The following is a 13,193-nucleotide window of genomic DNA, read 5'->3' as shown; positions in this document are numbered from 1 at the left end:
TACAATATTACAGCCACTAAGTAATTACAGTGCTCATCATCCCAGATAAAAACAGCAGAAATGGTGAGTGCTCAGATCCTCTGAGAAAACAGCCAAATAAGTGCTTTTCCTACATGCTGAGCAGGTGATGCATGTGGTAAGAGGAGATAAACCTTCACTTTTTAATGGTGGTGGCTGTTCTTTCAGTATAAGTCTTGTAAAGAAACCCATGAAAACCTGAAAGGACAGCTAAGAAATAGTATTAATGTCACAAACTTATGTAAAGGATTTCTTAGAAAACTATTCCATCACAGTGTCTAGCATCCTGTGACAGACACTAAGATTAAGAAGCCTGTGTGCTCCTGCTACATCATCTTTGCAGAATTTTGTGGGACAGCTAGGGTTTATCTGTCTGGCTTGGTGGATAAGCTGTATGATACTTCCTGCAGCCAGATGGACATGCATATATTTTGTGCACTGTTTCATAGATTTTCATTACGGTGCCATTGTTCTGGATAAGTATACAGTCTGTTCTTGTTATTTTGGGCAGGTTATCTGTAAATTAAGCACACCATGGATGCAGAGACACTCTGCACAGAAATGCTGCCAGCCTTGAGCTGATACATCTGCATTTCACTAGGGTGACTGACCAGTTCAGATCAGCCTGACAACGTTTCTTTGCTTTCTGCCTTCCCCCATCCTTCCTGTTGCATGCATTTGTTCCCTAATTGTACATGTACTGCATTATACTTATTTTTGTTTCATTTGTTTACCCTCTTCCTTTCACCATTATCCATACTGACGATACTTTGCCCAAAGAGAGGTTGCTGATTGTGGGCTAACTATTACTGCCTGTGAGAACCTGGGCTTGAGGATAAAATTGGGAAGTATATGGCTTTTGTTCACACAAAGCCGATCCTTCTTAAGCCTTCATCTTGCCACAACCTCTGTTGGTAGCAGAAGTGTGCTGACAGGATGGCTTTTGGTGGGTATTTAAGACCTTTCCTTGGGAACACACTCACTTCCACAATTAAAGCTACTAATTTCTTATCTCCACTTAGGACATAAACTTGACACGGGCTTTTATTTTCCTTTCTACCAGAAAGAACCAGAATGTAGATGGTTTTATGGTACACCTGGATTTTTCAGTCACTTTGGTTTTTCTTTCTTCTGTCTGCTAATGTTTTCCAAAATACTCTCTGGTGACTCTTTTTCTCCACCTCAAGTACTCTTCTGTCTCTGCGTCCGCTGCCATGAGCACACTCTTCTCCTTTTATGAAGATGCCATTCATCCTTATTCCCCAGGAGGCCCTATAGGATGTTTTTGTTCTCAGTGTGTGGTGATCCTTCAAGTATTTAGTAAATCTCCCTCAACCGGGACATCTGTTCCATGGTGATAGAAGAGGCAAAATGCCCTGGTTTGGGATCACCTCTGCTAATAGCAGACTCTGCTCCTCTGAAATTAATTTCTAAACCAGAGCAATACTATTGAAGGATTAATGTAAGATTAGAGTATTTATATTAAAATACCTTATAATGTGGAAGAAATACATGTTCTTAGGTTATAACTAGAAGCTCGTTTTATCTGTTCTGTTAATTAAAGGTTTTCTTTGCCTAACGCTAATGAAGAGATTGGATTTCATGCAAGTAGGACTAGAGCCTTAGGAATTACCAAGTACTTTATAACTCTAGTGTAAACAGCAGTGTGCAGCCCACGCTTCACACTGGTGCTTGTTTGAGCCCTTGCATGGATGATCAGGCCCTTGCCCTGACCATCACCTTTCCAAAAAATCAACTATCCCATAGTAACAACTCCAATAATCCATTAGTTTCAGTACATCATGCTCGAAAGGAGATTGCTTAATCTAGGGAAGCTGCATAAAGTTTCCTTTCAGGAGGAGCTAACACTGTGACTAGGGGGCTGGTGTTTGAAATTAAATCTAGACTGTTCTTACATGACTACGTGTTTATAGAGACAGTCACAAGATACATTGGCAAACACACACTTATGCATTTACTATCATTTTTGTATCATTGACAAATCCAGGTTATGGCCAGATTTCAGCGTAAATTTTTACACACACATGCACATGCTGATATAGATATTGATTACATAAATATAAATATATATATATTTATATATATATAAAACTTATATGGTTTTTAACTAATTTGAAATATTTTATGTAAAATATCTTCTCCCTGACATACCAGCATATTTTTTTTGGCTAGCCTTTAAGCACCGAGGGTGTCTCTGACAGTAGTTTCAGTAATCGATTATGGGAGTCTATTAAAATTAAGGCAAGAAGTCTGTGATGAGTTTGCTTTGACAAACAGGGTAACAGAAGTCATTACTTAATTCTTTGCTCAGTATTTCCCACAGTGGGTAGCCCTGGAGTTCAACATAGCCACGTAAGTGTGAGCATGGGTGATGCAAGAGGGTCGCTTACACCGACGAGAACAAGTGAACATCTGTATTCAGAGTGGCTCAAGCATGTTCAGTATTTAGCTAACTTTATGCTATTTTACTGAACAGTGAAGAAAGGCCATATCCTGTTTCATATTTTTACAACCAACTTCTTGTCTTTATTATGAGCTGACTCCTTGGCCATTCCCAGTGTGATTGAACACTTGTGTGTGAGGAACTGAGGGCTCCAAAATACTTCTATAATTATTCCATAAGTGTCAACATTTGAAAACAATTTGAAAACAATTTCCTAAGATAAGTTTTATAATTTTTATAATTTTACAACTGAAACAAATGTTCATGGCCTTCATGTGTTTACTTACATCATTACTCTAGAGACATGACACCCTTTTCCATAAAAGAAAACTTGGTGCACAACTTGAGTGCAGCATCCCTCCAGTCCAGGGGTAGCATGTAACAGTGTCATCTGGTCAGTGTCCAGGATTAGGTAGAAGAAATCTTAAGGTCTTCCAACCTCAGATTGGTTAAAAGGGTGACAGAGGATCACAAACAGAAGGTTAATCAGAAGGTTGTAAATGGTGAATGCAGCATAAGTTATCAGCCCCTCAGAAACTAAAAGTGTGTCAAGCTGCTGTTAAAGAATGTCTACCAGTTGAAGAAGCCATTCAATGGGTAACACAAGAAGGCAACTCTGAAAGCTGCAGAAACCAGAAGCAGATTAATCTGGGCAGGAAAAACTCTGCAGAAGTTAGGTAGTCACAAGGAGGAGCAGCAGCAGACTGGCGAAGGTTTCTGGCCCAGTGTGCAGAAGGGAAGCTGCGGGTGTTATACAAAGATGTGCTGTTCTCATTTCCATGCATTTGCTTTGTACTCCTGTCTATTGCACATCAAACACATTTACATATCCAGGGCTGAAATGGAAATGATTGATGCAAAGGAGGTATTTTTGTTAATTGTTGTTGCTCTGAGTCATGCCTGGCTGGGGCTGCTGGAGATGGGTGAAGAAAGACAGAACTATTATTAGCGGTATAAATAACTGTCAAGAGCAACTTTTAAATCTGTCTGTTACCACATATTAACATCCAAAATTACCTGCAGAGAGGAGGGGCAGCAATACAAGGACGAAGCCAGTGCCCCATCTTTGTTGATGTAGATGTGTGCAAATGCCTCTGAGTCTTTGTCCATTGTTTTTTTGTCTCTGCTCCCTTGGAATTTCAACCATTTTTGGTCACAACCCTATCAGTGCCTGCTGGATGTTGCAACAACAACTTCTTATGCTCAGAGTTGATGGGTGTTTGAGAGTTGGGCTGTTTTATCTGCACAGCACTTGTGAAATGTGTCCCCTTTTTTCCCTGTAAAATGGAAGGTAGTTCTTAATGTGCTCTTATACATGCAGTATAGAGCCAAGATGTGATGAAAATCCAGTCTGAGAAGAGAAAGCTGTGCCTGAAGTGCCCAAAGACTGCTTTTCATAGTGGAACTATCCTGCAGAGCACACAAGAGGATTTCTTGTACTTCCTGCTCTGCAGGACAAAAGGGATTTTAGAAATACCTGTCTATGAAGGGTTGTGTGATTCTTGGGTCCCGTGTTGATGTGGGCTGTGTAAGTAACTGAAGGGGACCAAAACAGCTGACATGAGGTTTGGCCATGTGTGAGCAGCAGTCAGAAGACCCAAGCTCCAAACGATTTTGGAAATGCCATCCTTCAAAGTATTGTCTGATGCTGACAGAAGTCATGGCTTTCAGTGCAAGTGATAGGGAAAATACATCCATGTCACTTCCTAATTTAAATCCACCTGTAAAGCTTCTGCTGTGAAATAAGTCTTGAAACAGCTGTTTCTATTAGATAGTAGTTCAGGAAATTACCCTGCAGCAGAACATAGTCCATAGTTTGGTCTCATAACCTTATTCTGGAAAATATACATCCTGTAGGCAGAAAATTGAGAATGAATAAGAATGAAGCATTCAGACCTGTTTCCCTTTGCTTTGTCTGCACTCTGGAATATATTTGCATATTTAGTAGTATGTGGGGAAATAAATATTTTTATGGTAAACCTAAGGTTTATGGAGATGGTGAACCCTTAGTGGCAGGAAGTAGGTGGTATCTGAAAAAGCAAAGTAATTGTCTTGGAGGTTGTCCCAAATTTTGAGATTTTTCATTTAAGTGGAGTTAGCTCTTGTATGAGATGACTCTCCCAAAATGTTGGTTTGTTTACAGGGTAGCTTGTCTTCAGCAGGCTTGCTTCCTGCTTACTTCCCTCATCCTTCTCTAGGCTGAAGAGGAGGTTCTGAGATGTGGATACAATACTGCTGCCAGCAAGAATTTTTCTTGCTTCTTTCCAGTGCCATGAGATACTTTTCTCTCTCACGGAAGAGATTAGCAGAGTTCTATAAACACCTGCGACCTTGCAGAGCTTTGTTTATGGTACAGTAGAAAAATATTTTGACAATGGATGTTTTAGGATTTTAGTCAATCACCCCAAGGGGTGGCTGATCCTTTGACCAATTAGACTATGAAGAAAAAAGTCTATAAAAGAGTTTGTAAAATAATTAAATGAATCAATCTTGCTGCACAATTCCTGCCTCCTCTCCTCTCCTCCCTACCATTGCGGATACCATAATACTGAGACCAGACTTTTCTTAAGAAATCTTAGGGCTCATGATTTATTAATGTGTAGTTTGCAGTAAGATGAGTCATGCAAACTCACAAACCTATTTTTGTACCAGACTATGCGTTAATTTTAGTCATGAATCCTCTGGTTATTCTAGCTGAGAGAAACCATAAGTATTTCAGTTTTGCTTTGTGTTTATGCTATCACCTTATAATTCAGGTGAGTTATTACTGAGTAAAACATCTCTCAGTAAAAAACCCTCAATCTGTGAAAGCCTCCTTGATGCATATTTAATTGCAGTCCCTTTCAGATTGCCATAAATAAGACATACAAACTGAATTTAATAGCAGAAAGATGAACTGACAGTGTGAGTTCTGTAGTTACTTTCTCTATTTCAAATCAATATATCTTGGTGTCTCTTTTGTATTCTTGACAGGTGAGGTTGAATAATGATAATCTTTATACCAACAAATGCTTTTGTACTGCACGATTATAACTAATTTCAATCAAGCACTTGTCTAAAATTAAGTCATATGAATGGATTTTTGGTCTCTTATTATCTTCACTCCAACCCACTTAATAACAGGGTTTTTCTTAAGTAGGTGGCTCATGCCAGTCTTCCACATGGTGTTATTTTTAGCACTTGCACCATCCATATGAAATTGTTCATGCTTTTCTTGGATTGTGACCAAGCGCTGTAGGGATTATCATCCTGTGCATCTTGTGAGATGTGCACGTCTCAGTCCAGAAGAGAAGTGGCAAGATTATTTCAATCACGTTTCACACTTTTTCTGATATTGCTGGCGGTTAGTATTTCAACATGGAGGGGAGAACACTTCAGTTAACTGGTTTCTATATAAAGTAACTATCACTGAACAGTTGATAGGTCAAAGTAATTCCGTTTCTCTGATAACTGCTTATTTCCTTTCATCTCTCTCTCTCCCCCCCCAATTTACCTTGTGTTTTATTCATGGTATTTATGAAGATTTTACTGTCTCAGAAAGAGTTACCTGTAGCACCTACATTGCACTGGAAAAAGTGAAGGGTGTGGTGCCAGTGGCGGGTAATGTTTTTATTGGAGAATAAATAGGGAAATCTACTGAAGTCTTAAAACTGTGTTTAATTCTATGTTTCAGGAATTTCTATTACATCACCATGCTGAGGGATCCAGTGTCACGGTACTTGAGTGAATGGAAGCATGTGCAGAGGGGTGCGACGTGGAAAACATCCCTTCATATGTGTGATGGAAGAAGCCCGACACCAGACGAGCTGCCTACCTGTTATGAAGGAGATGACTGGTCTGGAGTCAGTTTACAGGAATTCATGGATTGTAGCTACAACTTGGCCAGCAACCGCCAGGTGCGCATGCTGGCAGACCTCAGCCTGGTGGGGTGCTACAACCTGACTTTTATGAATGAGAGTGAGAGAAATATGATTCTTCTCCAAAGCGCCAAGAACAATCTGAAAAACATGGCCTTCTTCGGCCTGACGGAATTTCAGAGGAAAACACAGTATCTCTTTGAGAGGACATTCAACCTGAAATTCATTTCACCATTCACCCAATTCAACGTCACGCGGGCCTCCAATGTGGACATTGGCGAGGATGTGCGGCAGCGGATAGAGGAGCTGAATTTCTTGGACATGCAGCTGTACGAATACGCAAAGGACCTGTTCCTGCAGCGCTTCCAGTACTCTAAGCAAGAGGAGCATCAGAAGAACCGGCTAAAGAGGCGAGAGGAGCGGCGACTGCTGCGGGAGCAGAGAGCTCACCAGTGGCCAAGGGAAGAGGCAGCAGAAGTAGCTGTTACTGAAGATTATAATAGTCAGGTTGCAAGGTGGTGATGCTCCTCCATCTTGCCTAACCAGTGAGAGGATCAGATTGTTTGTGCAACGTGGCTACCTGGGAATTAGCCAAGGGAGACCTACTGCTTTGGTAAATGAGACCACGTCTGACAACTCCCCCTCCTTATCTCAGTTTTTCTTGGTTTCTGCCAGTGAGAATGTATTTTTTTCTCAATAGGTATTGATTAGTGTTATTAAATGGCAGTAGAATAAGATTCCTGTCGGAAAAGACTTCCTTCAAAGGCCTTATCTATGAGGATGGGTTGAAGAGAGAGAGATTGAGAGATTGCATTAAGAGATGTACCCTGTACAATGTGAGCTACTAAAACTTGTGCAGACATGAATGATAAATTGGGGAAAAATACCTGGCTTGGTTCTTTTGTGACATGAGAGCTGGTTTATTTCGTACTGTTCATTGAAACTGTAGTGCATAACTTTCTAGTGAATGAAATGGAGAAGGTGCACACATTGCCCTTCAAACTTCTACATGCTGTGTTTTGATTAAGGGAAGAATTTGATGAAAAAAGACATAGGAAGTGTTGGATTGGGGCACTGTTCCAAAGGTCAGCAGTCAGAGATTGATTAGGTGAGATGGTGGAGAGGTTGGCTTATTTTCCTGCAGATGCTGAGAGTACTAAGCCAGCCAGGTAGGAACCATCTTTCTGAGTGCGTGTGGCAAAGGCGAGCTTTGAGAAATGAGGTCTGTGGAGCAGCTGAGCACACATCGCAGAGATTATCTGGCTGGGGGCAATGAAATCTGCCTTCACATTCACAAAAGGGGTCAAGCAAACTCCAGGGAAGAGGAAATAGAGAAGGAAAAGCTTAAACATTGGTGTGACATTTTCCAGATTTGCTGTAAAAGCCTGGAGATACATTGTCTGTGAAGGTAGGCAGGTATATGATATTGTCTGTTAAAATACATTGATGCTGAGTGCATACAATTTAAATTGGTTTTCTCTCTAACTACAGTAGTGGCTAGAAAAAAAATCAGCTTTCATTTTTATAGGATACGTAATGGATATGTGGAAAGTCTTGATATTTATTACTCTATATGAAGATTCTTTGTAAATTTATTGTTTTCATGATGAGAGATCTGTATCTGTTTTTCTTCCTTGTCTAGAAAAAGGTTCAATGGGTTCTTCCTCCACATGTTACATTCTTGTGGCTAAACTGCATCTGTTTATTCCAAGATTTTATGTTGTTCCATTCGTAATAGTGAAATTTTAAAAAGAGGGTCCTATGCACCATAGATCTTCTGAGAGAGTTTTTTTTCCTTCTTCTTCTGGCATAAATGTAAAGCATTAGGAGGAAATTTCTCTAAGTGCCTCAACATGGCTGCTAAATCAAGATGCTGAAAGTATATTATTGCATGCATGAATGGCTTTTACCTTACAGATTTGCTAATTAGAAGTACTGGAGTACCTGATGTGGATGCACATTTCTCGCTTGTTTTCAAAATTCAAGGTTTCTATCCAGTTGGTTGAAAAAATAATGTGTTACAGAAAAAAGAGGCTCAATTTGAAAGTTTGTCCCTTCATTTCCGAGTTGGATTTTTTTTTTGGTGCATGCTGTATCTTCTTTTCTTCTGAAAATGCTATTGCTACTTATCTATGCAGAATATAAAAAATACAATCTAACGATCCTGCTGAGAGGTAATGCATACAATAACACACTGAACATGAAATATCATAATAGCATTAAGAAGTGAAGAGGGCTACCAGGATGATGCCTCATTATCAATGTAGTTCATTAACAATATGCTGCTTTATGTCTGATTGTCAATATGTTACTCTGGGTGAGTAGTGGTGGGTTTTGGTCCCTAATACCTCTTCCACTCATGGATCATGTACATCTTCTCCCACCTCCACATTCAGAAGGGAAAAGGCAGGGCTGCAGATTGTTGTTCTCCTGTCTGAGCATGGGATGTCTGCCTTAGAGGAGAGTGAGAAGCTCTCTAGGCTACTGGACGATGCTGCTTGGATCCCCATCACCTGGAAGAGGCGCTCAGACACCTCGCTCACGTATGGACACCAACCTTCCGAGACGTAAATTGAAATCTTTACAGTCAAGGACTGAAGCTCGCTCTGGGTGTCCTGGCTGCAGGACAGTGAGGTCATGAAGAGCGAAGGCTCACTGGCACAACTGCACCTTTAGCACGGTGCATGTTATTCACAGTGACCTGACATCTTACCTGCTGGCACCAGGGCTTTAGGCTGGGCTGGCCCTGGCCCTGTGGAGGGAAGGAGCTTTCTGGTCGGTGACACAGGAATGATGGAAACTCTTGCATCTCCCCATTCCTGTGCCCATTGCCACATCTTGCTGGAGACCACACAGCATGAGAGGGGAAGGATGCTTTTGGCACCTGATGCTCTGTCTCCAGGATTTGCAGGTGCTCTTCTTGTTTCCATGAGCACAGGGAGCTCGGGGTGCTGGGGAGACCCTGAAGGGCAGGGGAGAAGCCAGCCATGTGGGAAGAAAGATGCAAGGCCACACTCACATTAAGGAGCAAGGTAAGCAAGGAAGTAAAATAAATGCCAACTCTTGTTTTGTAGTGCATCCCTTCCTCTTCCTCCTAAGTGCAAAAAAATAGTTGCCCCTTCCTCACATACCTTACTCATTGCCCAGCGGGCCACCTCTCTATGCTGCCCACAGCAACTGGGGCCTCATTTTTCATTTAGAAAATGCAGTGTTTTCTTTTCAAGGGAAAGGAGACAGTGCTCAGAAATACTTCCCTGGAGCCTCACCAGTGACTGTAAGTATCAGTTTCAGCTGTCTAAGCATACCAACTGTTCTCCAGACTGTTCCTTCTGCCTGATACAAAACAAAGCCTAATGAGGAAAATCGAAGCAGTTTATAGGTGGCTTACATTAGCTTTAATAGTTTGGCAACATCTTAATGTGATGCCTAACCTTTTTCATCAGTTATTTCCCAGGAGTCAAGATTAGGGTCCTGAAGAGCTGTTAATGTGCTGCGGCATCTATGTTAACGGCATTTGCCTTAACACTTGGGATTTAGTTAAAATTGAAGTTGTTTGTTGGATTTTCTTTTTTCCTCTGGAGCCAAGTAGCCCTGGTTGTGCAGGAGTGGGTTTGTTGCTTTTGTTGTTTGGGGGTTTTTGTGGGACGGGTGGGCAGTCAGCAGTTAAGACCTTGCCCAGAGCCCTGCGACTGAAGGACCTGGCACCTCCTTCCCTAGCTCCAGCAGCAGATCCAGCAAACTCACTGCACCAACAATTCTGTTTTTCTTAGCAGAGTTTCCTTCCACATGACAAATAAAGCAGTTTGGAAACACCTTCAGGCTGATTTCTAAGACACAGGCCTGCAGCTTTCCTCCTCTTGGGCACTGTGCCTGAAATAATGTAATGCAAAAGCAAAATAAAGGTCCTGCTTCACATCTTTGTTATTCCAGGTTTTTATTGCTCTGACAGCATAAACTTCACCATAATTACACTGGCCCATATAAGATCAGGGAGCAGCATGTTTCTTTGTAAAGCTTCATGAGCAACAATGCTATAAGATTTCTGTCCATCTTCCTGGCATTATTTTGTTGCTTAAACAAGGCAGTTTGGCTTCTGCTACTGTGGTGCTGAAAAAAATCTCAGTCTTTTGTAATGGTGATGTACTTGCTAATCTCTCCCATCACATTCCCAGCACTGCCTTTTCCAGTTATATAATTCACTGTAGGCTTGGAGTGGACAGAGAAACATGCTGTGTCATTAGAACTTGTTCCTGATAATTTGATGTCTAGTTCAAGCACTCACCTTATGGCCTTATGGCCTTATTAAGGAATGAAAATTTGTCCTCTCTTCCCCACTCATCAGTGCTGACAGTAAAAACCTTTTTCACCATCAAGAAAGAAAAAACCCGCTGTTTCTGATGTTGGGTATTTTCCACTGCTATTGTATTAGTAGGGAGGCTGTCATAGCCTTGCTAGGGATTCTACCCAACATGCAGCAGTTATTTGCTATTCACTAAAAACAGAAATACAGAATAAAAAAGTCATGGAAGTCAGATCCAGAGCCACACTTCATAACTGTATCATACCCATTCAACCAAATGGCAGGTCACATCACCTTTGGGTCTGGATATGTTTCAGATTTGACATCCATGACTAAATCAGGAGGCTTTTAAAGTTGGTTTTCTCGTTAGCACATGCTTCCTTCTGCCCTAGTGGGATCTTGTTTCCCACCTGCACTCTTGTATCAGTTATGAGTGCTGCTGTTTTAAAACGTATCTCACTTTTTCTTCCCTCTGTTGCTGTTCCCCTGATACATATGGAATTATTCTTTTTTTTTGGTCTGGGATAAGGATTATCTTGTTTCCAGACTGGTGAGGACAACTATGTGTGGGATGAACAATCACAATTATGTCATTCTGCTGGAGTCGATGGCTGTATCCTCCCTACATGTAACAAAAGCACACTCAGAAAAAGTACCCAGTTTCCACTGTAACACTTCGTTCAGTTTGGGTCCTGTAATACTTTCTTTGTCTACATTTCGTGGAGGGAAATGGGTTCCATAGCCTGCAATGTCCTTGGCTTTCTTCTTGGCCGTATCACTAGCTCTGTGATTTCAAATAAATGTTGGAAGAGAAAAAAAAAAATAAAGAATTCCTATCAGTTGCCATATTTAAGATGAAAGAATAAATTAATAGGCTGTAAATTACTTTATTCTTTAGGAATTTTCCTTCTGTTTATGTGCAATAATGTTTGTGAACTCTGCTACTAAGAGATTGTATTGTGAGTAATCATATATACTTTCATTCCTATTTAAAAGATAGTTTGTAGACCTAGGGATTTTCATTGATGTAAAGCACAATTTAATGAATTATTTAATGTGTTTAACCATTGTGATGTCAAAAGCAATTGTTTTCATATATTTATTTGTTGGTGGTTTTCTGTAAAATGATGCTCATTAAGAGATCTGTTAAAAATGAAGTTTTGTTGAATATTGTTGGGTCCATGAATTACTTACGAGAACAAATAAACATTGATTGTGTTTTTGAAACACTAAAGATTCCATTTTATCTACATAGCCATAAAAATGACTAAAAATGTTCCAAGTCATAGTAAAAATCTACTGTGTTTTTTTAACAAAATGTACATTGAGGAAAATCATGTTGCTATAACTTATTGTTTAATTATGTTAGGGCCCAATACCAAATCTTTTGATTTGAATTGGACTTCATTTCTGCTCCTGCAGCACTGAGGGCCAGCCCAAACTGTCAGGATAATCTCCTGAGCTCCTGTGGGGAATAATGAGAACTTGAAGACTGTTGCTGCACTGTCAGCCTCGTACTGCTGGTTTGCTCTTGAAGTCTACCTATATGAAAGCTGTGGGGTGGCCCTGTATGGTAGGGACAGTTCTGACTCTCCAGAGTTTGTCGACAGTGATGAAAAGGTCAAGTGTTTATGAGTAAGAATCATGGGAAAGGCCAACAAGGCCAATATCTTGGTGGGAGTCTGTTACAAACCAGCCAACCAGGTTGAAGAGGCAGATAAAATATTCCATAAGCATCTGGGGGAAGACTCACAACTGTTAGCCCTGGCCCTTATGGGGGACTTGAACTTACCAGATGTCTGCTGGAAATACAATCCAGTGGAGAGGAAGCAGGTTCCTGGAGTGTGTGGAAGACAGCTTCCTGACATAGCTGGTGAGCAGCCCGACCAGGGCCTCACTGGACCAGTTGTTTGTGAACAGAGAAGTAGTGGTGGGAGATGTGATGGTCGGAGGCTGTCTTGGGCACAACGATCATGAAATTATAGAGTTTTCAGTTCTTGAAGAAGTAAGGTGTGAGTCAACAGAACTGTTGCCTTGGGTCAGGAGGGCAAATTTTGGTCTGTTTAGGACCCTGGTTGACAAAGTCCCTCGGGAAACAGTCCTGAAAGGCAGAGGAGTCCAGGAAGGCTGGACATTCTTCAAGAAGGAAGTCCTAAAGGCACAGGAGCAGATGTCCCCATGTATTGAAAGATGACCCAGCAGGGAAGAACCCCAACCTGTCTGAACAGAGAGCTTTGACTAGAATTCAGGGTAAAGTAGAGACCTTTGGAAAAAAAGGCAGGTGAACTCAGGAGGACGACAAGGATTTTGTGAGGTTACACAGGGAGAAAATTAGAAGGGTGAGGGCCCAGCTAGAACCTAATCTGGCTACTGCCATAAAATACAATAAAAATGTTTCTCTAAATACATCATCAACAAAAGGAGGGCTAAGGAGAATCTCCATCCTTTATTGGATGTGGGGGGAAACAGTGACAAAGGATGAGGAAAAGGCTGAGATACTTATGCCTTCTTCACCTCCATCTTTAGTAACAAGACCAGTTGTTAGGATACCCAG

The 13,193-nt window shown here is 41.0% G+C and overlaps 1 protein-coding gene across 2 annotated transcripts in view; it reads left to right on the top strand.

The window, feature by feature from the left end:
- The window catches only part of HS6ST3 (heparan sulfate 6-O-sulfotransferase 3), a 292,352-nt gene extending 280,479 nt beyond the window's left edge, over window positions 1-11,873 (top strand). The window contains exons 2-3 of one of the 2 annotated variants that reach the window (XR_006018554.1): window positions 6,156-9,371; window positions 9,564-11,873. Coding sequence is in view for 1 of the 2 variants with exons in the window: in XM_042043590.1 (XP_041899524.1) it covers window positions 6,156-6,861 (706 nt within the window). In the remaining variant the exon portion in view is untranslated. Of the gene's footprint in view, window positions 1-6,155 lie in introns of both variants that reach the window. The other variant, XM_042043590.1, reaches the window with a different exon arrangement.
- The last annotated feature ends 1,320 nt before the right edge of the window (window positions 11,874-13,193 follow it).

The sequence above is a fragment of the Corvus kubaryi genome, unplaced genomic scaffold (genome assembly GCF_017639235.1).
Source record: "Corvus kubaryi isolate FWS band 111438036 unplaced genomic scaffold, C.kubaryi_AGA036_p1.0 133, whole genome shotgun sequence".
Classification (NCBI taxonomy): Eukaryota; Metazoa; Chordata; class Aves; order Passeriformes; family Corvidae; genus Corvus; species Corvus kubaryi.
Note: the sequence above shows the minus strand (reverse complement) of the source record. Positions and strands in the feature narration are given on the sequence as shown.